General features: G+C 45.8%; 1 protein-coding gene across 1 annotated transcript; it reads left to right on the plus strand.

Annotated features, from left to right (window-relative positions):
- Positions 1-641: 641 nt before the first annotated feature.
- Positions 642-3724, plus strand: LOC127330846 (uncharacterized). Its single transcript, XM_051356926.1, has 3 exons — positions 642-979; positions 1077-1212; positions 2888-3724. The coding sequence occupies exons 1-3, from the start codon at positions 642-644 to the stop codon at positions 3722-3724; spliced, it is 1311 nt and encodes a 436-aa protein (XP_051212886.1).
- The last annotated feature ends 21179 nt before the right edge of the window (positions 3725-24903 follow it).

Here is a 24903-nt window from a genome sequence, read left to right on the forward strand (position 1 = left end):
CTTTTTTCCAACTACGTAAAACCCTAACTCTTGGATCGACGATTGGGGCCATTAAGTTGGACCGGAACACCACAAGAGCTTTGTACTGTGTAGAATACTCATGTGTATCTATCTAAAAACAGGAATGGAACTACATCAAAATGATTTGTTATGCTATATATTTATTATACTTATAATGACACCCTCTAATTAGCTAAAAATTAATGAATCGTCATCTAAGCACACACCAACCACCAATCTGCGGTCGGTTTCTCCCTGAATTTATGTGCATACGTCCATAGGGGCACGAGTGCTGCGCATCAGCATATTTGTACTGACAGGTATTACATAGTCTGGTGCACGGCAAACCTCTCCATGGACTGCATACACCCGGTGCACATGGTCCGGAGAGACAATTGTAAATGTGTATCCGGAACGTCATAACCTGGGACAGTCTCCTGGCCGTCTGATGAGTTGTGGACCTGGGCGAATGGACGGTCCGATGGAGCATCCTCCCTCTATATCAGTCCACCCGTCCTCTGACACAGGTACTTATCTCGTGGTTGCAGGCACAGACTACTCCCTTTCTCATTCTCTGCTTGTCCCCTCTCTGTCGCGAGTGTTCCTGCTGCCATTGCTCCGTTCCGTCCTCCGAGGCCGAGATGATTGCGGGAGGCTGCGCGTACTTCGGCAGGGAGCTGGCGGCCGCGGCCGGCTGGACGGCAGGAAGCTACTCCGCGAGCTCCCGCCTTGGCAGCGTCGCGTCCGCGCAGTACTTCGTCCACAACGACGGCGGTACTCCCTCAGCCGGTGCGGCAGCCGTCCCGGACGAGGGATCAGGCGTTTACGGTGCCATCGGGGGGATGGATCGTCGCACCAGCTTCGCCGGCTATGGCAGCGCCCCCCTGCCCATGGCGACGGCCGCGCCGGCTCGACCGCCGCTGCTCGCCAGAGCCAACGGACCGCTGATCAAAGCATCGTGGACGGACGAGGAAGATGAGTACGTACTAAATCGATCGGAACTAGAATCCTTTCTCTTGGTTCGTAGAGATTTTCTCCTGCAGCTTCAGTTTTGTTTCTTTGTGGTTCGTTTGCAGGATTCTGACGAAAGCAGTGCGGGAACATGCTGGCAACCAGCACCGGAAGTGGACGGCGATTGCCGAGCACCTCCCAGGGCGAACCGGGAAACAGTGCCGCGAGAGATGGGTTAACCACGTCGACCCCACCATTGAGGTAATATCGCCAGATCTTGGCTTCTTGCTGTATACTATAGGTCAGCAGCTTAATTTCAATGGGAATTCTGATCATCTAGTATGGCCGAGTGTGTCTACCGAGAGGGAATTTACTGGAAATAATAAATCTGGTTTATATACTTGCGAAACTTCGCTCCAAGTTTCGTCCCACACCATTAGGAAGTGGGTGTTAACTCCCGGATAAATAGTGTGTTGCATGTCTTTACTCTGATCAGTAAGTGCGCAATTAGTTTCTTCATCTAGCCCACTAATTGGTCAGCCAAGTAATTTTGGGTATAATTTGTTGACGAAATTTCTGTTGTTGTTGTTGTTGTATTCTGTTGCTGTTGTAAATAGAAGTAGAGCCCTCATATTAGCATTCTGAGATATGTACGGAAATTTGAGTTTAAATCCTGCAGATAAAAGGTGTCACTTGCACTTATGAAAATCCTTATTCCTAATTTCCATGTCTACGAAATGTTCAAATTCTCCGACACTAATTCATCACACCCAAGTAACTTTGTAATGATATATATTTGTGAAATTCTGGATGTTGTTTGTTCTGTCTCGTCTGAATTTGGTAGTCCCCACTTTAGCAATTTGGGATGTGTACAATTTTATTCATTCAATTCTATTAATAAAATATGTCACTTGCACAGTTGCACTAAGGAAAATTTGGCTAGCCTGAAAGTGTTGTAGTTCCAAGCCATTAATTGATCAACAAAGTAATTTTGTGATGCTATTTACTTGTAAAATTGGTGTTGCTGCTTATTGTGACTTGGTTGAATTTCTAAGGAGTTGATATTCATGCCCCCAAATTAGCATTTGAGATGTGGTATGAACGTTTTGCTTCAACTATATAAACCAAGAGTCTCACTTGCAATTATCAAAATTGGTTTTGGTGATACATAGATTCTTAGCATTTCATAGAGTTTTGTGACTTGGTTGATATTTGTCAAGAATCGATATTTATGCCCCTGGATTACAATTTGAGATGTGGTATGATTTTTTATTCCAGTTATCTAAATATATATGTCACTTGTATTTAACACCATTTTCTTTGCTGATACATAGATTCCTAAAATTTTACTCCCTCTGTCCTATGTCGTCAATTTGTCTAAATTTTGATGTATCTAGATGCGACATCCTTTTCGGGATGAAGGGAGTACTTTATTTATATATCAAGTTCCTACCATGGTTATTTATTCATCTAATATGTAAATGGAATAATGATGTCAATCCTATAAAAAAAATTAAGTTACATTTGCAGTTTTTAATCGATCTTGGTAATGGCATGTCTCTGAAGATTTTCGTGATTCTCGGCCGCAATTGATAAACCATGTACTTTTGTGTTGTTATTTAATTTACACATCTTTGTCTATGCTCCTGCCCCCAAATTACTATCTGAGACGTGCTACAAATTTTGAATTCAGTAATATAAATAGAAAATGCCATTTGCATTTAACATAATAGGCTTTGCCAACACAAGGTTCATGTAATTATGTGTTATTTGTTTGTGAAACTGTTCTCTTGTTTATTTGTGAATTGCTGCAACCTTGAGTTCTGTTGTATGGTACGGTGTTACGTGCTGTGTTTTGTTCAATTATACTCCTCCTATGGTCTGACAAGCTTGTTATGACACAAGTAATTAACTCACAAGTATTGCACACGTGCAGAAGAAAAGGTGGACCGAGGCGGAGGATATGGAGCTGATCGCGGCGCACCGGAGGTGCGGCAACCGCTGGTCAGCGATTGCCAGAAAGCTCTCCGGCCGTTCCGAGAACTCCGTGAAGAACCACTGGAACGCCACAATGCGTAGCCTAAAGGCCAAGCGCACGCTCAAGAAGCGGAACTGCGAGCAGCTACCTCCCGGCAAGCCCTCCCTCCTCGCCGACTACATCCGTAACCTCTACCCTGCCACCGAATGGCCACCAGCAGTGTTACCGGCGGCGACCGCGCCGCCGACCAAGCCCGATCACCAAAATCATCCAGTTGGTCCAGACACCGGCATTGCCGCTGCGCCGCTGGCCTACGCCGCCCCGTCCATGGCTGGCATGTACTCCACAAACATGCAGCACTCCTGGGCACTGGACATGAACTCCGCGGCTGCCGGGTACCCGTACTACATCCCTCCCTACCCGCAGTTGAACTACCACCTGCCCTACGTCCCGCCTCCGACGCCAGCGCAGATGATCAAGGTGCAGGACCTGCAGGCGGCCGCGGCGTACGCGAGCACGAACGAGGTGAACCCGTTCGCTGACCAGCAGAACTGCCTGCAGCCGGAGGCGGAGATCGACCACGGGTTATCCACCAACGACACGATGGGCCACGTTGGTGGTGGTGGCGGTGGTGCTAACGACTGGTGCTACTTCAGCACCAACGGAGCTGGCCTGAGCCGTAGCATTAGCGGCGGTGGTCCAGGCGACATCGACGTGGTACAAATGGCCTCGAGGGAGTTTGAGGTGCTGGACCAGTACATGGCCACCCTCGACCATCTCACTCAGTTCAACTGAGAGGATTTGATCTAATCTGGAAGACTGTAAGCTGTATATTGTTGTAGTGTGGTGCGTTGTGCCTGTACTTTGGTCGATTTGAATTTTTCGTGACAGTACTATTCCCCGATCCATTTGGTGGAGAACCTTATGGTGTACTTCTATTTTACAGAATAAACATGTTGTACTTGTATTTGTACTTGACTAACCCATACATCCGTAGAAGCATCTCCGCTAGAGCTCTCCCAACAGGAAATCGGCGTCCCCGATAACACGGCATTGTACCACACGCTGCCCAGCAAACTGCTTGGCACTCCCACACTGGCCCCGAAACATAGGAGCCGATTTGGGAATGTCGAACCACGTCGAGTTGTTAGCATAAAACCACCACTTTTGCAGTTAAATCTTTATTTTGGTATCACTTTGTGTTTCGGGAGCAAACAATCATCAAATTTTGACGATATTTTCTCAAATAGCACTAAACCGTCTCTGAACTCGAATTGACACGATTTCTGCCTAGCCTGGCCCACTATCAGAGCTGATGTGGCAACAACTTGATGGCTCCCGGCACTGTCGTTAACAGGCGTTCACGGCGCGTGGGTCCCACCCACTTGTCGGTCGTTTAAGCGTGCGTTTTGGGAGACTGCCCGTTCAGTCGCGACCGTCCTCCCCACTCTCACTCCTCTCTCTCTCTCTCTCTCTCTCCCTCTCTCTCTCTCTCTTCCAGAGCTGCACCGCCATGGTCCACCACCACCACCATTCGTGCCGCCATGCCAAGCTGGAACGACAGCGAGAGCTCGACGGAGCAGCTGGATGTAAGCTTGGCCATCTCAATCTCTCTCATTTTCTTGGATCTAGGGTTCCGATTTGGGGATTTTGTTTCGTTGCTTCGATTTACACCTTGATTAAGGTCGTTTTTTTGCAAAAAATTGTCATTTAGGAGCTGACGGACATGGACTATGCTCCTGACACCTGAGGACATTGCATTTGGAGGATTATCTGTCGGCGGACCGCGTTGGCGCGTGCACAATTTGGAGCCGAACAGATGCGTGGCGTTTGAAGGGACGAACACCGGTAGGAGATTCCACGTGTGCTCCGTTGGTCATGTAAGCTTATGCCTCTGCTCTGTCCCATAGTTCCATTTTTCATTGCGGTAGAATAGATAATTTGCAGTAATGGTAGATATAATTTATATGTGTTGTGTTATAATGGATAGGTGTTGAATTTGCATGTCCCTGAGGTACATAATTGATATATGTTGTGTTATATATAATGGATGATATATTGATAGCAATATTTGCAGCAGGTGTTTAACTGTGGGTTTGTGGCCTAGGTGATGAATAGTGGCCAACTACTCTTCAAAACTCACTCGAAAGGTTGTAGTCAATGTACCATGAGTCCAGCAATACAAGAATAGATGAGAGCACTACTAGAAAAAAGGCATTCAGTGGCGCACCACATATAGCCATCAGTGGCGCACTAGTGGTGCGCCACTGTTATCACGCCACTGCTAACTCCTAGTAGTGGCGCACTAGTGGTGCGCCACTACTAGCCTTGATAATAGTGGCGCACTGCATGGTGCGCCATTGACATGTCCAGCAGTGCGCCACTATTACTTCAAATTGGTGCGCCACTGTTGGTCAGCTGCAGTGCGCCACTACTGTCTAGACAAGGTGCGCCACTGCTAGATTTTGGGGTGCGCCACTGCTTCAGCGAGGTGCTGCGCCACTGCTGCGTGTGGGCGTGCACCACTGCTGAAGTGCCTGGTGCGCCACTGCTAGAATTGTAGGGGATCACAGGGCAGTGCGCCACTGGAGCCAGGGCAGTGCGCCACTGCTACTTAGTGGCAGTGCGCCACTGATGGGCAACCAGTGCGCCACTGCTACAATTTCGATTTTTTTTGTATCCTGGCAGGTATTTATACAGGTTGTATATGGTACAATAGCACAATACAGGATATATAACACATATACACAACAGCACAGCTCATCCATACATAGTTCTTCACATTAGCCCCACATGATTCACAAGATTTCACATTAGAGAAGTTACGAGGTTACAATGCAAGTTACGGGGTTACAAAGTCGCAAATGATTACACAAGATTGATCATCTAAAGTACAATCACATAGAAGAGAGCTAGAGTCAGTACTAGCACCATCCCGATGATAGTGGTCTTCATCCGGTTCCTCCTCCGCTCCCTCCTCTCTCCCGCCAAATAGCGTGCGTATCTATCTCCGGCCTCCGCTCTAGTGGTGTACCCTTTGTAGCTGTTACCGCTAAAACGGTGAACCTGTCTCCGACACTCCTCCCAGTCGTTGTAGACTCCGGGAACCTTGCCCTTGTACACGACATACCACGTCATATCTGCACATATATGAACAAGCCAAAGAAACATTAGTGCACGCTCATAGATGTTTGCAACGAATAAGAGCAAACACAAAAACGATCCAAGTAGTATGAACTAAATGGAATGCCTCATACATTGTTGGTCCAAACAAATATGAACATCCCGGTATGGTGTCAGCGAGGCCAGGTAGGATGCACAAGAGATTGATATTTGTGTCATCGCACCAGGCTCGCTGGCGTCACCCCGAAGTGTACAGTTGACCAAACATTCTAATCATCGGCACTAAAATGGAAGAAAGGCCAATGCAATTAAGAAGTGCCAACTCAAATAAGAGACAAGTATCTATTATGAACTAAATGGAATGCCTCATATTTTGTTGGTCGGAACAAGTATTAACATTTAGAGAAGGGGTAAGCGAAACCAAGTAGGATGCACAAGAGATTGATATTTGTGTCATCGCACCAGGTTCACTGGCCCCTCCTCCAAGTGTATAGGTGACCAAACATTCTAATCATCGGCATTCTGAAAAACCAAAGCAAATGGAATGACGATGGTCTCATACATTGTTGGTCCAAACAAATATGAACATCCCGGGATGGTGTCAGCGAGGCCAGGTAGGATGCACAAGAGATTGATATTTGTGTCATCGCACCAGGCTCGCTGGCGTCACCCCGGAGTGTACAGTTGACCGAACATTCTAATCATCGGCACTAAAATGGAAGAAAGGCCAATGCAATTTGGAAGTGCCAACTCAAATAAGAGACAAGTAGCTCTTATGAACTAAATGGAATGCCTCATATTTTGTTGGTCGGAACAAATATGAACATTTAGAGAAGGCGTCAGTGAAACCAAGTAGGATGGACAAGAGATTGATATTTGTGTCATCGCACCAGGTTCACTGGCCCCTCCTCCAAGTGTATAGGTGACCAAACATTCTAATCATCGGCATTCTGAAAAACCAAAGCAAATGGAATGACGATGGCCTCATACATTGTTGGTCGAAATAAATATGAACATCCCGGGATGGCGTAAGTGAGGCCAGGTAGGATGCACAAGAGATTGATACTTGTGCCATCACACCAGGCTCACTTGCGTCACCCCGGGGTGTACAGTTGACCGAACATTCTAATCATCGGCATTCTGAAAAACCAAAGCAAATGGAATGACGAGGGCCTCATACATTGTTGGTCAAAACAAATTTTAACATTCAGGGATGGAGTAAGCGAGGCTAGGTAGGATGCACAAGACATGGATATTTGTGCCATCACACCAGGCTCGCTTGCTCCACCCCCGAGTGTACAAGTGACCAACCATTCTAATCATCGGCATATGCAAACAAAATTAACGACCAAATAAAGTGCGGAAAACGACAGAGCCATATATATAAGTTCACAAACATAGCCGAACTAGTAATTAAACAGACATGCAAGTAAAGTGCTTGACAAGGTATCAACTCGTCAATGCCTATGGATTGTAGGCTAGGGTTTAGTTGGAAGTAGAGGGTAAGTAGATCTCGAAGGTTTCAGCCGGAAAGTACTCGACGAATATGAAAACTAGGGTTTGCAGACAATGATTCAATTCCCTTTTCGTCCCTCGCTTCCCCCTTTATATAGGAGGTGGAGCCGAGGGATTCGTGCTATACAAGTTACAGAGTCCGGGACGGTTTCTAACTCATCCCGCCAGATTACAAATAACACTTCCTATTACAACTCTTGACTTTCCTTGATATATCTTGGGCTCCCGAATCTTCTTATTCTTCGGGTAGTGGGCCTTCAGTAAACCCCGGGTACTATCTTCGGCAGGCCCATTTGGGATGCCTATGTCAGTAGCCCCCGAGATTTTGCTTGAATCGTAGAATCAGGGAAAATCTCCACTGTTTATTTTTATTCGAAAGCCTTAACTTTTTTATATTTCTTCACATAAGATTCTATATTGTACAGGGATAATGGTAGTTGGGGCTAGTTCATCTGACGGATCAGGTACTAGTTAACTGCTCTAGTGGCAATCCGCAAAAACCTACTTCAAAATCACGTCCCTGGACATGATCTCGGGATACTGGTGTAAACTTCGACAGGTGCCGCTTAAGGTCTTACCATTCTGTCGAGTCCCAGTCAAATTTATCGGGTACCTAACGCGTCCGTTAGGATTTTTCTTCGTATCTGTTGATACGGATAAAAGTAGCAGAGCGCAGTCTTCGGCGATGCCACGCCCAGCAGAACGGATCTGGGGTCTTACCTTCGCAAATTTGCGGCATTCAGAAATTGATCGCAACTTCGGCGTTCTGAGAATATATTGTCGAGTGCTTTTCCGGCTGTTGGAATGGCACATTTTATCGAGTCAAATATGACTTATACTGCTCTCCCGATGGGAGTATATGTAGAGTTAACTACAACTCGAAATATACTCTCTTGCTTTTCTATTTTTCCTTTGTTAATTTCATCGGGCACGCGTACAGCGTTCCCGATGGGAGTAGCCCCCGAGGCTACAGCCAAGAACTTGTGCTTGGTTGTAGGCTCAACATTTTAGTCCACCTTGTCGCTATATTGTCATTATTTCTCAATATGATCTTTTTCTTCTTCTTCTTTTTTTTTTTTTTTACCCCTCGGGTGCGCGAACAGCGCTCCCGATGGGAGTAGCCCCCGAGGCTACAGCCAAGAACTTGTACTTGGTTGTAGGCTCCGCAATTTCTATATTGTCATAGTCGAATTTTTATTTTTTGTCGAAGTAGCCCCCGAGCATTTGGGGAAAAACTTGTTTTTGATCAAAGGCTCCCGAAGTATTAAATAATTCTTCCTGTCGCCAATCTTCTTTAACTTTTCTTATCGACATGCTTCCCTTAACCAAATTTACTTCATCCCTCTCGAATAGTCGTGATCTTTCTGCCCTGTGGGTCCATTGCTTCCACCACGTTGACACGTCGTGCAAGTGGGGGACACACGTCCTCCGCTTTTTCTGGCGCACGTACAGTAACGCCTATCTCAGTAAAAATACCTTTTTACCCTTGTATCTAGAAGATCTATTCTCACCATACGATTTCTTCATCCAACGGCACACTGCTTCACCCGATTCTTATATAAACCTTTCTTCAACCTCCGTTCATCCCCTCGCTTGCGCCGCTCACCTGTTCCTCTTCGCAAAACTTCTCCTGCGCCCAATCTCTCTCTGATTTTCCGCACTCACACACATTGCTCTGTCATTGCCATTAATGCCACCGCGTGCGCGTCTGACTCGCCACAGCACTCCGGAATCCAAGATGGCCGCCGAGGATCTTGAGTGGGAGAGATCCAAAATCTCCAACCAAGACACCAACATGCTGAAGAGGCTTGGCCTCATGAAGAAGGAGGACGCCATCCGCTTCCCTAGCGAAGAAAGCTACCCCAAGCCTCCAATGGAGTATCGGGTTAGTTTTGTTGATCATCTCATCCGTGGCCTCTCGACCCCAATCCACGATTTCCTCCGCGGTCTTCTTTTTGTTTATGGGATTCAATTGCACCAATTGACTCCCAATTCCATCCTTCACATTTCTATTTTCATCACACTTTGCGAATGCTTCCTCGGAATCCCTCCCAATTGGGCTCTGTGGAAACGCATCTTCTGCCTCCGCCGCAATGGCTCCCACAACGTCACTTATAACATAGGTGGCGTTGTTATCTGTGTTCGCACTGATGTCGACTATTTCGACGTCAAATTTCCTGATTCTGTCCAAGGATGGCGCAAAAAGTGGCTCTACATTCACGAAGAAAGCGCCAACTCCGTTGAGCACAACATAGTTCCTTTCGACGGAAGTGCCAAAATTCAGCGCCGTCGCTCCTGGGATGCCGAAGTTTCCGAGGAAGAGAAAAAGGCGACAGAGGCGCTCATGTCTCGTATTCGCCAGCTTCAAAATACTCGAGGCAAAGAGCTTTCTGGTGTTCAAATCACTGCCTATTTCCTTAGGATTAGAGTGCAGCCTCTTCAGGCTCGCAAAAATCCCCTTTGGACATATTCTGGTAAAAATGACGCCAACAGAATCTCCGGTGATCTTTCCACCAAGGACTTGGAGAAGTTGATTCGAAGACTTTCTCGCCTGGGTAAAGACCCAATTCCTTCCTCTTGTCGCGTGGAACCGTACAGCTCCGCCAATCCACTCCCCGAGGTATTTTGTCTTGCCGAGTTTTTACCTTATTTTACACTTTCTCTGCACCTCATTATATTGTCATCTCTTTTAATTTTCCTTCTGGTCACTATTTTTTACAGAACCATCCTACCATGACTTCCCTTCCTCCTCTTCCGGAGGGTGGAGAAGTCGAAGAACAGGCCATCGTTGCCGAAGATACTCAAGGTTCTGCTATTCGTGAAAGTGAAGTCGCGGGTTCTCACAAATCTGCGGCTTCTCATGAAAAAGAAGTTGAGTCTGAAGCCAGTGAATCGACGCAATCCCTTCCTCCTGCTGTTTCTCCCAAGAACAAAAGGAAAAGGACTGATGTTGAAGATTCTGGCACCTCTAAGGCTGAAGAAGTTGTTCCTTCTCATCCGAAGGCAACTTACGATCTTTATGCTGAATCCCTCATCAGCTCGTAAGTCGTCTTTATTTCTCTCTATTTTTGTACTCGAAATATTTAGCTTGTCTTGCTTTTTATGCTGCCGATTTTTTGATTATTAGCGATGACGAGGAAGAAGTTCCAACTGCTGACGTGGCTCCGCGGACAAGCACGTCACGTACTGTACTTGCCTCAGACACGCTAGTTGAAGGAGAAGAAACCTCGCCTCCTCAACAAAACGTCGTCACCACTACTCCGCCATCAAGCCCCCTTGCTCCTTCACCAAAAAGGGCAAGGGTTGAAAAGATTATTGAACCTGCCCCTCTGTTGGGCGGTTATCGAAACTCTGCTCCTAGATGATGTAAGCTTGTCGACATCTATATTTTCCTTATTTTGTTTTTTCACACCTTTTCTCTTTTTCATGCCGATATTTTTCTTTCTGTGTTCACGTTGAACAGCCTATGATCAAGGATCTTCTCCGCATCGGTTCCCAATTTGTTGGGTACCGTGAATATGCTAATAGAGCCGAAGGTAACGACTTTTGTACTTGCTGTTTTTCCTTGATTTTTTACTCTTGGTGCTTGTCGCGATTTTTGATCTTTCTCTTCTCTTTTTTTCATATCTCGACAGAGAAACTTGCAGAGGCTAACGAACGCGCCGACGCACTTTCTCGAAAACTTGAGCAAAGTGAGGCGGCTCGCAAGAAAGCGGACCTCGCTGCTAGCAAAGCCAAGACCGAAGTCGATGAAGCCAAGGCGAAAGCTGCGGTGTCGAGGAACTGCAGAAAAAGCTTAAGGATGCTACAGCTGCTTTAGATGAGCACAAAGCTGCGCAAGCTTCTCGTGAAGAAGGAATCCTCAAGCGCCTGAAGACTCAGAGTCGCCGTACTTTCGGTAATTTTACTGCTCCCTTCTATTTTTAGGAGAATCTTTGTTTCTTGTCTTTTCACTAATACTTTGTTTCCTTGACAGTCCAAACAAACCAGGATTTTGACCTGACGAATCCTGTCGATGATCCGGTCCTTGACGCACTTTCCTATCTGGAGCTTCATGGGTCCGAGATTCGTGAAGGTGTATCGAATGCTAATGCAGTATTGTCGGCATTGTTCCCCTACTTCTTCCCGAAGAAGGAGGAGCCTGCGACTTTCCTCAACCTTGCCAAGATGTTCAATACACCGGAAGACCTTGGACTGAAGATGCGCCAAGAGAATATGAAGGTTGCCGTTGAAAACACTGTCGCCTTGGTTGCTTGACCGATCGACAGGACTATCGACTGGATGAAAGTTGGCGACACCGAGCAAATAGAACAATCAAGGTGGAAGTCGCTGATCAAGGCGGCCAAGCCCAACATGAAGAAGATCTTGGCCTATCTCGGGATTAAGCCAGCGTCGACTCCTAGCTCGTCAAGGCCGGAGGTCTAGTTGCATGCCTCTGTTTTTCTTTGTTTCTTTTGCTTTTGTCGCCAAAGTAGTCGTTTAGCGACACGTATTTCCTTAGCTCCACTGTAATGCCCTTGTAATTATTCCAAGAGATTAATGAAAAATTCTATCTTTGCTTGTCGTTTGATTTTATCCTGTTTATATTTCAGTTGATATTTGATAACTATACTCCAACTTCCGCTCCTTCCAATGTGTCGCCTTCTTCTTCTCACGCGAGGAGAACTTTTGCTGATACTGCACCTGTCGACGATACCTTGTCGCAAGAACTGGACGAACTTCGACAGCAGCTTCAGTATGCAAAGAAGCAAACACTTGTGATGATGGAACAATCTCGCAAGTCATCTGAAGCCGAAAAAGTTGCTCTCCAGCAAGCTCGCGAGGCCGTGGCTGCCAAGGAGTTTGCTGCTTCCGAGGCTGAAAAGGCGACTACTCGAGAAAATTTCATGCTCGAATTAATGAATGAAGCCAGTGCAGATATGTCGGGTATGCCTGTTTCATCCTCTGATATCTTTCATCTTCATGCTATTGTCTCTTAAAGGTTTCGACTTCTTTGTTCTGATAGGTGCCTTTACTGATGCTGCTGCCGAAGAAGAGAGAGTAAGTGCTAGGACAAACCTCCTTGTTAATCTTTCCCTGGATTATGGTTCTTTGTTTTGGGCTACCCCGGAGAGGACCCGCCAAATTGTCAGATTTCAAGATCGCACCTCTCAAACTCGCGATTTCCTTGACTTCTGTACCAAGACCTTGTCCATGGTTTACAACTCCATGTTTCCTCGGAACGTCCAACCAAAAACTCTTCCTGAATTGATGGAAAGGTTTAAGGATGCTCGCAGTATCCATGATTTTGTCAGAGCTCAACTAGTAGCTGGCGCCAGATTTGCTCTTATCATGCTCCAGATCTGCCACTCGAAACTTGACCTTACCCAGGTTGTCGAGAAGGTTCACCAAAAGGTAAAACGTCGGAGAGTTGGTGTTGACAGGATTAACACGAAGGTTACGCCCATAGCCGAAGAAATGATTGAGGACCTGCTTCGGATGGATGCCGACTTTTTTGCCGATGGCCATTATGCCGATTTTCTTGGTGCTGCTCCTGAGGAAAACAGAGTTACTCTTGATGACATACTGAATCAAGACTAGTTATTTTCTTCTTGTAGATATTTCTTCTTTGTAATCCATGACTATATTGTAAAGCAATCATTATATTTCTCTGTTTGTCTAGCCCCCGAGTGTTTCGGTGACTCTTTATTATATTTGTATATTTGCGAGGTTTTAAACCAAGGCATATATATACTTAAGGTGAATATGAGCCCCCGAGCTTTTTACTGAGTACTATTTTGTATTTTTATTGACTCACGAGGTATTTGAATACCAAGGCAAGGTTTTTCTTTTGTCGATGAACTATATTGAAATTCGTCGGAGCAAAGATTTTGGTCATGTCGATAAAGAAGAAAAGTTATATTGTCACTATCTTTATTATATTGCAGCACCGCGAGCCCGCCTCATTAAAAACCTTCTCCGGCCCCACTCGGTGCCCCGAAAAAGGAAAAGAGTGCGTCTGAAAACTCGCGGGCGTTTCAGGACATTGAAGTTTTACAAGGACTATATTTCGACTCTAGGCGTAGAACCGCCTAAGTTGCGCCACGTTCCAGGGGTTTGGCTCCTCCACCCCTGTCTTCTTGTCCTTTATCCTATATGCTCCTCCTCCGATTACTTCCGTGACGATGTAAGGGCCAAGCCATGGTGACTCGAGTTTTTCATGACTTTTTTGCGTGAGCCGAAGAACTAGGTCGCCCACCTGAAAAGATCTTGGCCGCAAACGTCGACTGTGGTAATTCTTCAAGTCCGGTTGATATTTGGTTACCCGAGATAATACTTCATCTCGAGCTTCATCAAGTGCGTCGACGTCGTCCTCTAGCGCTCTTCGCGATGTTTCTTCATCATATTCAGCGACACGTGGAGAGTTGTGCTCTATCTCGATTGGTAGTACTGCTTCTGCTCCATGAACCAGAAAAACGGAGTTTCCTGCGTTCTTGTGTTTGGTGTTGTTCGGATGCTCCACAACACGCTTGGTAGTTCTTCTGGCCAGGTATGTCGAGCTTTTTCCAGTGGTCCTAACAAGCGCTTCTTGATGCCATTGCAGATGATACCATTGGCTTTCTCGACTTGCCCATTGGTTTGAGGATGTGCAACTGACGCAAAGTTCAGCTTGATACCCACCTCTTCGCAATAATCTTTGAATTCATGGGATGTGAAGTTACAGCCGTTGTCCTGTGACGATGCTATGGGGCACTCCAAATCTGAAGACGAGGCCTTTTACGAATTTTATCGCGGATGCTCCATCTGGTGAATTTATCGGCTTCGCTTCTATCCATTTTGTAAACTTGTCGACAGCTACTAGCATGTACTCCTTTCCTCCTGGCCAGGATTTGTGTAACTTACCCACCATATCAAGTCCCCATTGAGCAAAGGGCCATGACAATGGTATTGGTGCTAGCTCGTCGCCTGGAGAGTGAGGTTTTGCGGCAAACCTTTGACACGCGTCGCAAGTTCTTACTATGTCCTTGGCGTCCTCGATTGCTGTCAACCAGTAGAATCCTGCTCGAAAAACTTTGGCTGCGATAGCTCGACTACTTGCGTGGTGGCCACATATTCCCTCGTGTACATCCTTCAGAATTATTCTTCCTTCCTCTGGTGTGACGCACCTTTGCAAGACGCCTGAAATACTTCGCTTATACAATTCTCCCTTGACCACCGTGAAAGCTTTGGAGCGTCGAATTACTCGCCTTGCCTCAACTGGATCGTCGGGTATTTCTTTCCTCAGGATGTATGATATGTACGGCTGCATCCACGGTATCTGTATCACCATGACCAGGTCCTGATCTTCTTCTTCGTCCTCTTGCTTTTCCTTGGTAGCCCCCGAGGGTTTCTTCTCCTTCTTTTTTGATTTTGTCGACTTAGTGGATCTCTCTGTTATTTCTTCCCAGAATACACCTGGCGGGACTGCAAGGCATTGCGACCCGATGTTTGCAAGAACATCGGCTTCGTCGTTGCTCAATCTGCTAATATGGTTTACTTCGCATCCATCGAACAACTTCTCGAGTTCGTTGTATACCTCCTTGTATGCCATCATGCTATCATTGACTGCATCACATTGGTTCATAACTTGCTGTGCCACCAGCTGTGAGTCGCCAAAGATTTTTAGTCGAGTTGCTCCGCAGGCTTTCGCCATCTTCATTCCATGTATGAGAGCCTCGTATTCTGCTTCATTGTTAGATGCGTTAGGGAACGTCATCCGGAGGATGTACTTCAACTTGTCGCCTTCAGGTGATATGAGTACTACTCCTGCGCCAGCTCCTTCCAGTCTTTTGGACCCGTCGAAGTTCATGGTCCAAGTTCTCGATAAATCTGGAGGTCCTGTATTTTGCAACTCCATCCACTCTGCGATGAAGTCCGGCAGTATTTGCGATTTTATTGCTTTTCTTTTTTCATACGTGATGTCCCGAGGGGAAAGTTCTATTCCCCAAAGGGAGACACGACCCGTAGCTTCTGGGTTGTTCAGTATATTTGACAAGGGAGCTTCATTGACCACTATGATCGGATGTGCCGAAAAATAGTGGCGCAATTTTCGTGCTGTCGTGAATACTCCATATGCTATCTTTTGGTACTGCGGATACCTTTGTTTAGATGGTGATAGAACTTCGCTGACGAAGTATACTGGCCTCTGCACGCCGTGGAGTTTTCCTTCTTCTTCCCTTTCGACAACTAGCACCGTGCTCACCACTTGGGGTGTGGCTGCGATATATAGCAGGAGGGGTTCCCTTTCTTTTGGTGCCACCAGAATTAGTGGTGTCGAAATTGTGCGCTTCAAATCCTCGAAAGCTCTGTCGGCTTCTTCGTTCCACTGAAATTTATCTCCTTGTTTTATCAAAGCGTAGAACGGCAGTGCCTTTTCTCCCAGCCTAGCGACGAATCTACTCAAAGCTGCGACTCGCCCCGTTAGCTGTTGTATCTCCTTCAACTTTGTTGGCTTCCTCATTGTTACGATAGCCTGTATTTTGTCGGGATTTGCTTCAATCCCTCTTGCTGAGACTAGAAACCCCAAAAGTTCTCCTTTGGGACGCCAAAGGAACACTTCGTCGGGTTGGTTTGAGGCAGAACTTATCAAGGTTGTCGAAGGTTTCCTTGAGATCCTCGATCAGCGTTGCCCCCTTTTTTGATGTTATGACGACATCATCAATGTATACTTGCACGTTCTTCCCAATCTGTGTCGCCAAACACTTCTGCATCATCCTTTGATATGTTGCTCCCGCATTTTTTAGACCAAAGGGCATTGTTCTGTAACAAAACACGCCGTAAGGTGTAATAAATGCGGTCTTTACTTCATCTTCTTCTTTTAATCTGATCTGGTTATAACCAGAATATGCATCCAGGAAGGAAAGACGTTCACATCCAGCCGTGGAGTCGATAATTTGATCGATCCTCGGGAGGGGAAAGTGATCCTTTGGACAATGTTTATTGACACACGTAAAGTCGACGCACATGCGAAGGACCTTAGTGTTTTTCTTCGGCACCAGCACAGGATTTGCTACCCATGTGGCCTCTGTGAATATCTCTTTGATAAAACCAGCTTCTTGTAGTCGATTAATTTCTGACAGCATGGCTTTGCGGTTTGGTTCCGAAAAACGCCGCAAAGGTTGTTTGATTGGTCTTGCTAGTGGATCCAAGTTTAGGTGGTGCTCGGCAAGTTCCACAGGTACTCCTGGCATGTCAGCTGGACACCATGCGAAGATTTTCCAAAGGTGCTCACGGAGGAACTCGACGAGCGCGCTTTCCTATGCGATATCCATGTCGTTTGCGATAGATGTCGTCTTTTTTGGGTCTGTCGGGTGAATCTGCACCTCTTTTGAATTTTTCTCGGTACTGAAAGTTGATTCTTTGTTTGGCCTTCCGACGTCTGGCAGTACGTCGTAATCAGTCATGCTTTTTGACGCCAAGTACTCAGCTTGCATCCCGAAGGTTTCTGACAACCGGTGGAAATCCTTGTCGCACTTATCGGCTAAAGCAAAGCTTCCTTTAACTGTGATTGGTCCCTTTGGTCCGGGCAACCTCCACAACAAGTATGTATAGTGTGGCACTGCCATAAATCTAGCATATGCTGGTCGTCCCAACAGAGCGTGATATTGCGACGGAAAATCCACGACTTCAAACTCGAGCCTCTCGATTCTATAATTTTCTCGGGTCCCAAACTGAACGTCGAGATTGATCTTTCCCAATGGATAACTTGGTTTCTCCGGTGTGATGCCGTGGAACCTTGTCTCGGGTGGTTTCAAGTTTGCGAAGGATATGTTCATCTTCCTCAATGTATACGCATACATAAGGTTTAAGCTGCTGCCGCCGTCTATGAACACTCGAGAGACATCAAATCCCGCGATAATCTGGCAGAATAAGTGCCGATCGCCCTGGTCGAGGAACTTGCTGCGGATGATCTGCTATTGTGAAGCCGATATCTTGTCCTGACCAATTAAGGTACTCAACTGTTGGTGGAGGCATTTTCTCTGCCATAAACACCTGTCGTGAGATTACTTTCTGAGCTCTATTGGACGGCCTTCCCTTCTGAATCATCAACACTGCTCCATTGGAATTAGGATCAACATAAGGTGGTGGTGCAGGTGCTGCCGCTATTACGAGCTGATGCCGATTGTCGTCCGTAATCGCGGGAGGAGGCGGCAAGTGAATCTCGCACGGGTTCTCGAGGATTTCTCTGTGCTGCCCGCGCATTAGCGTTCTCTGCATACCGCAACATTGCTTGAAAATTTCGACAATCCTTCCGCAAGTGCCCCGACTTGTCTTTTTCCGTTGTCGTCGAGGAAAAATGCATCTGGCACGGTCCGTTCATCATCTCTTCAGGGGACACGAAAGGTCTTGGGAACCTAGGCCCGCTATTTTGCCTGTTGCGTGAATCATCCCTGTTATCACCTCGCTGCTCACTGCTTCTCTGGTAATCATCTCTGTTGCTTCCTCCTGTGTTTGTCCGAAAACCTGCCGAAATTTGTCCTGGAGCGTCGTAGTTCTGGTACGTTCGAGGAAATCTTCGCCTCGGTTGATAGTTTCGACCGCGGTCCTCCTCTGGCGACCTATGTCGTTTGTTGTGGACGGCGTCTTCTCCGTCTGCCCATTTATTTGCTATCTCCATTAATGCGGATACTGTCTTTGGATTGGTCCTTCCCAAGTCTTCGACGAAATCTCCACGCCTGACTCCTGCGACAAACGCATCTATTGCTCTCTCGTCAGATATATTTTCTGCTGAGTTTTTAATGATATTCCACCTCTGGATGTACTTCCTCATTGGCTCATCTGGCTTCTGTCGACACGCTCTCAACTCCTCTAACGACGCGGGTTTTTTGCACGTGGATCTAAAGTTCTTGACGAACACATCCTCGAAACTTTCCCAGCTGTCGATGGATCCTGGTGCGAGTTTCTTTATCCAAGATCGTGCGGCTCCACTCAAATGCACCTGGATACTTTGCATGGCTGTTGCCCTAGTTCCTCCTGTGAGTTTCACCGTCTCCAGATAGTCGACTAGCCAATCCTCTGGATCTTGAAGGCCGTCGAACTTCTTGAAATTATCGGGTAACTTGAATCCTGAGGGGACTCGAGTTTTCCGGACTCTCCTCGTAAAGCATGGCAAGCCACACATATCTTCGTCGGTCAATTCCGGAGATTGCCGATGATCCCTTCTGCTTTGCCGCGCTCTGTCGACTCTTGCTGTCTTTGTGTCTCTTGCTCCACTTGGCCCTTCGAGTGCGCCGCCGTTGTCGCTGCAGTCGTGGACTATTTTGCCTTGCCGCTCCTTCGGGAGGCGTTGATACAAACGCTGTCCCCATAGCTCCAACTCCTGCTACCGCCATATTGTACAATGTTTCCCTTGGATCACCTGGAGGTGGTTTAGACGCAAGGATAAAAGCATGTGTCGCCATATACCCAGCCTCTGGTGTCTTAGGGATGATGTTTCCTCTTGTATCTATTGACATGAAGGACATGTCGAGGTTCTGGACCAAGTGCTCTCTTTCTGCTTCAGGTATATGTTGCAGCCTTGATCTTGCTCTGTTCCGCGCCTCCCGATGGCTATCACCTGTAGTTCTAGATTGTCGACTTAAATCTGCCCTTCTCCTGCTGGATACAGAAGCTGCCTCCTTTCTCCTGTTCAACTCAGCTGTCTGTTTTTCCAATTCCCTGGCAGCTCGTGCGAGCCTATATTGATATGCTTGCAGGTGTGCTGGTGTGGCCGTGGTAGCCCGTGGTTGTGTGCCGTTCATAGCTCTCGCGGCTCTGTCCCACGCTGCTTGTGAAAGTTGAACTCTATCTCGCGGCTCTGGCCCGACGTATTTGTTGCCCAGGCCTTGCCGCAGATTAGAGGGATCGACGTATGGATTTCCCAGACTGTCGAAAGCCTCGGATGTCTCCTCTTGATCTTCAATGGCGTAAATCTGATGATACTTTGTACTCAGATCTACGTTGGGTTTGGTGACATCATCGTTGAGATTGATGAAGACCTTGCCCATTGTGATAGATTTGTCGATAAATTCATAACTGTCGACATTGCTTGAGCCATCGCTTATATATGAGTCCGCAGATGACTCGAACGACATGTCGTTGAAGATCTGGGCGAGTTTCTCTCTTGTTCTGGTGCTGACGTAACGTGTCACCGAGGTTTCTTCTCCTGACTCGGTTGACGATGCATAGCTTGAAAAATCTGAATCGATCACCGACGATCCCGACGAAATCGGAATCTCGACACGATACGATCCTTCCTTCTCGACGCGAAAGTGAAACCTTCCGAACGTCATCTCCATGGGCTCCGCCAGATACGCATATGCATCCAAACGGGAGGGTGGGTGAGGAACAAAATCGACAAGACCAGCAGCGATCTGTTTACCTCGATCCATTGTGTTGCTTGCGGTTGACGATGTCGAAGATCTTGAGCGTGCCATCGAGATCAGCTCCTTACGCCTCTAGTTCCCACAGACGGCGCCAATTGACAAGGTATCAACTCGTCAATGCCTATGGATTGTAGGCTAGGGTTTAGTTGGAAGTAGAGGGTAAGTAGATCTCGAAGGTTTCAGCCGGAAAGTACTCGACGAATATGAAAACTAGGGTTTGCAGACAATGATTCAATTCCCTTTTCGTCCCTCGCTTCCCCCTTTATATAGGAGGTGGAGCTGAGGGATTCGTGCTATACAAGTTACAGAGTCCGGGACGGTTTCTAACTCATCCCGCCAGATTACAAATAACACTTCCTATTACAACTCTTGACTTTCCTTGATATATCTTGGGCTCCCGAATCTTCTTATTCTTCGGGTAGTGGGCCTTCAGTAAACCCCGGGTACTATCTTCGGCAGGCCCATTTGGGATGCCTATGTCAGTGCTGGATAAAGTTTATTACAACACAAGCTCGTCTTTAGTTCACAACTACATAACTAGGCTCGCACATCAAGACTCGGCTAAAGGGACTTAGGAGCATGGATAAAACCGCCGCCTTTCTTCAAGCACATCCATTAGCGGTAGTCGTCACCCTGCATTTGGAGCATTGTGTCTATGACACTGTTCGACGGCTAATAGCCGGCATAGAACTCCCCCGCGCTTCTAATGACATCTTGAAAGATGACTTCACAGAACTCTACTTGGATGCGAAAGAACTCTTGCTTGATGCCGTCGTCAGGGACCCGCGACAATTTGTTGGCCCAGTCTCTGAGATGCTCAGGTAGCATAAGCTGCTGCTGGTCCCGTATGAACTTATCCATGTGATAGAGGGCGTAGTAGGCATCCTTGTTACTAGAAGGCGGCTTCTTGACGCAGGGAAACTTTGTTTGGTGCTTGAACACATGCTTCCCGTACCTAACATTTGGCCTCTGCATGTGGCCTTTCGCTTTGACGTAGCCATTGAGAGCATCATCAAGTACGGCCTTGACATTCGTGTAGTCCGTGGTTGACTGATACGTCTCTGACGTATCGATAATTTCTTATGTTCCATGCCACATTATTGATGTTATCTACATGTTTTATGCACACTTTATGTCATATTCGTGCATTTTCTGGAACTAACCTATTAACAAGATGCCGAAGTGCCAGTTGCTATTTTCTGCTGTTTTTGGTTTCAGAAATCCTAGTAAAGAAATATTCTCGGAATTGGACGAAATCAACGTCCAGGGTCCTATTTTGCCACGAAGCTTCCAGAAGACCGACGAGGAGACGAAGTGCGGCCACGAGGTGGCCACACCCTAGGGCGGCGCGGCCCAAGCCCTGGCCGCGCCGACCTGTAGTGTGGGGCCCTCGTGTGGCCCCCTGACCTGCCCTTCCGCCTACAAATAGCCTTCGTCGCGAAACCCCCAGTACCGAGAGCCACGATACGGAAAACCTTCCAGAGACGCCGCCGCCGCCAATCCCATCTCGGGGGATTCAGGAGATCGCCTCCGGCACCCTGCCGGAGAGGGGAATCATCTCCCGGAGGACTCTACGCCGCCATGGTCGCCTCCGGAGTGATGTGTGAGTAGTCTACCCCTGGACTATGGGTCCATAGCAGTAGCTAGATGGTTGTCTTCTCCCCATTGTGCTTAATTGTCGGATCTTGTGAGCTGCCTAACATGATCAAGATCATCTATCTGTAATTCTATATGTTGCGTTTGTTGGGATCCGATGAATAGAGAATACTATGTTATGTTGATTATCAATTTATGTCTATGTGTTGTTTATGATCTTGCATGCTCTCCGTTACTAGTAGATGCTCTGGCCAAGTAGATGCTTGTAACTCCAAGAGGGAGTATTTATGCTCGATAGTGGGTTCATGTCTCCGTGAATCTGGGGAAGTGACAGAAATCTCTAAGATTATGGATGTGCTGTTGCCACTAGGGATAAAACATTGGTGCTATGTTCGAGGATGTAGTTACTGATTACATTACGCGCAATACTTAAAGCAATTGTCTGTTGTTAGCAACTTAATACTGGAGGGGGTTCGGATGATAACCTGAAGGTGGACTTTTTAGGCATAGATGCATGCTGGATAGCGGTCTATGTACTTTGTCGTAATGCCCAATTAAATCTCACAATACTCATCATAATATGTATGTGCATGGTCATGCCCTCTTTATTTGTCAATTGCCCAACTGTAATTTGTTCACCCAACATGCTGTTTATCTTATGGGAGAGACACCTCTAGTGAACTGTGGACCCCGGTCCAATTCTCTTTACTGAAATACAATCTACTGCAATACTGTTCTACTGTTTTCTGCAAACAATCATCATCCACACTATACATCTAATCCTTTGTTACAGCAAGCCGGTGAGATTGACAACCTCGCTGTTTCGTTGGGGCAAAGTACTTGGTTTGTGTTGTGCAGGTTCCACGTTGGCGCCGAAATCCCTGGTGTTGCGCCGCACTACATCTCGCCGCCATCAACCTTCAACGTGCTTCTTGGCTCCTACTGGTTCGATTAAACCTTGGTTTCATACTGAGGGAAAACTTGCCGCTGTACGCATCACACCTTCCTCTTGGGGTTCCCAACGGACGCGTGCTGTACGCGTATCAAGCACTTTTTCTGGCGCCGTTGCCGGGGAGATCAAGACACGCTGCAAGGGGAGTCTCCACATCGCAATCTCTTTTACTTTGTTTTTGTCTTGCTTAGTTTTATTTACTACTTTGTTTGCTGCACTAAATCAAAATACAAAAAAATTAGTTGCTAGTTTTACTTTACTTGCTATCTTGTTTGCTATATCAAAAACACAAAAAAATTAGTTACTTGCATTTACTTTATCTAGTTTGCTTTATTTACTGTTGCTAAAATGGGTACTCCTGAAAATACTAAGTTGTGTGACTTCACAACCACAAATAATAATGATTTCTTATGCACACCTATTGCTCCACCTGCTACTACAGCAGAATTCTTTGAAATTAAACCTGCTTTACTAAATCTTGTTATGCGAGAGCAATTTTCTGGTGTTAGTTCTGATGATGCTGCTGCCCATCTCAATAATTTTGTTGAATTGTGTGAAATGCAAAAATATAAAGATGTAGATGGTGATATTATAAAATTAAAATTGTTCCCTTTCTCATTAAGAGGAAGAGCTAAAGATTGGTTGCTATCTCTGCCTAAGAATAGTATTGATTCATGGACTAAATGCAAGGATGCTTTTATTGGTAGATATTATCCCCCTGCTAAAATTATATCTTTGAGGAGTAGCATAATGAATTTTAAACAATTAGATACTGAGCATGTTGCACAAGCATGGGAAAGAATGAAATCTTTGGTTAAAAATTGCCCAACCCATGGACTGACTACTTGGATGATCATCCAAACCTTTTATGCAGGACTGCATTTTTCTTCGCGGAACCTATTGGATTCAGCTGCTGGAGGTACCTTTATATCCATCACTCTTGGTGAAGCAACAAAGCTTCTTGATAATATGATGATCAATTACTCTGAATGGCACACGGAAAGAGCTCCACAAGGTAAGAAGGTAAATTCTGTCGAAGAAACCTCTTCCTTGAGTGATAAGATTGATGCTATTATGTCTATGCTTGTGAATGGTAGGCCTAATGTTAATCCTAATAATGTTCCGTTAGCGTCATTGGTTGCTCAAAAAGAATATGTTGATGTGAATTTCATTAAAAATAACAATTACAATGATTCTAGGCCATATCCTGCTAATGGTAACTCTTATGGTAGATACGCTTCACCTAATGAGGAAAAGATGCTAGAAATTGAAAGATCCACCAAGAGCTTTATGCAATCACAATATGAGCAAAATAAATTGTTTAGTAAAACCATGAATGAGCAATCTACCCTTCTGAAGAATATAGGAAATCAACTTGAAAATTTGAATATGGAGATCTCGGGGTTGCAAACTAAACTTGCTAATGCTGAAAACCGAATCTCATACATGTCTGCGTCACAATCTTCTTTAATTAATAAAATGGCTGCTAAACCTGAGGATATAGATAATAAAATTACTACTACAGCAAATGCCATCCAAGTTAGAATTAATGAGAATATAAGATTGATGGCCGAATTGCGTGCTAGGTGGGAAAGAGAAGAAAATGAAAAAGAAGATAATATAGCTAAAGTTTGGACTATTACCACCACTAGTAATGCTAATGCTACACAAGTTGCTGCACCTCCTACTAATAATAATAAAAGAATTGGTGTTAGCAATGTTTCCACTTCTAATGCAAAGCGCGAGAAACTGCCTGAAACTGATAAAACTGCTGAAATTTTTTCCAACATTGGGGATGATGATCCCATTGCTTTAGATTATAATGGTTTGAATTTTGATGATTGCCACATCTCTGAGGTTATAAAGTTCTTACAAAAACTTGCTAAAACTCCTAATGCTAGTGCTATAAATTTGGCTTTCACGAAACATATTACAACTGCTCTCATCAAAGCTAGAGAAGAGAAACTAGAGCGCGAAGCCTCTATTCCTAGAAAGCTAGAGGATGGTTGGGAGCCCATCATTAAGATGAAGGTCAATGACTTTGATTGTAATGCTTTATGTGATCTTGGTGCAAGTATTTCCGTTATGCCTAAGAAAATCTATAATATGCTTGACTTGCCACCGCTGAAAAATTGTTATTTGGATGTTAATCTTGCTGATCATTCTACAAAGAAACCTTTGGGGAAAGTTGATAATGTTCGCATTACCGTTAACAATAACCTTGTCCCCGTTGATTTTGTTGTCTTGGATATTGAAAGCAATGCATCTTGTCCCATTATATTGGGAAGACCTTTTCTTCGAACTGTTGGTGCTATCATTGATATGAAGGAAGGTAATATAAAATATCAATTTCCTCTCAAGAAAGGTATGGAACACTTCCCTAGAAAGAGAATGAAGTTACCTTT

This window comes from Lolium perenne, chromosome 1 (genome assembly GCF_019359855.2).
Source record: "Lolium perenne isolate Kyuss_39 chromosome 1, Kyuss_2.0, whole genome shotgun sequence".
Lineage (NCBI taxonomy): Eukaryota > Viridiplantae > Streptophyta > Magnoliopsida > Poales > Poaceae > Lolium > Lolium perenne.

Bases quoted from the DNA above. Each gene is read 5' to 3' on its own strand.
- LOC127330846 (XM_051356926.1), top strand. From the start codon at position 642: ATGATTGCGGGAGGCTGCGCGTACTTCGGCAGGGAGCTGGCGGCCGCG. The intron at 980-1,076 runs GTACGTACTAAA...GTTCGTTTGCAG, and splicing joins TGGACGGACGAGGAAGATGA to GATTCTGACGAAAGCAGTGC. The intron at 1,213-2,887 runs GTAATATCGCCA...GCACACGTGCAG, and splicing joins ACGTCGACCCCACCATTGAG to AAGAAAAGGTGGACCGAGGC.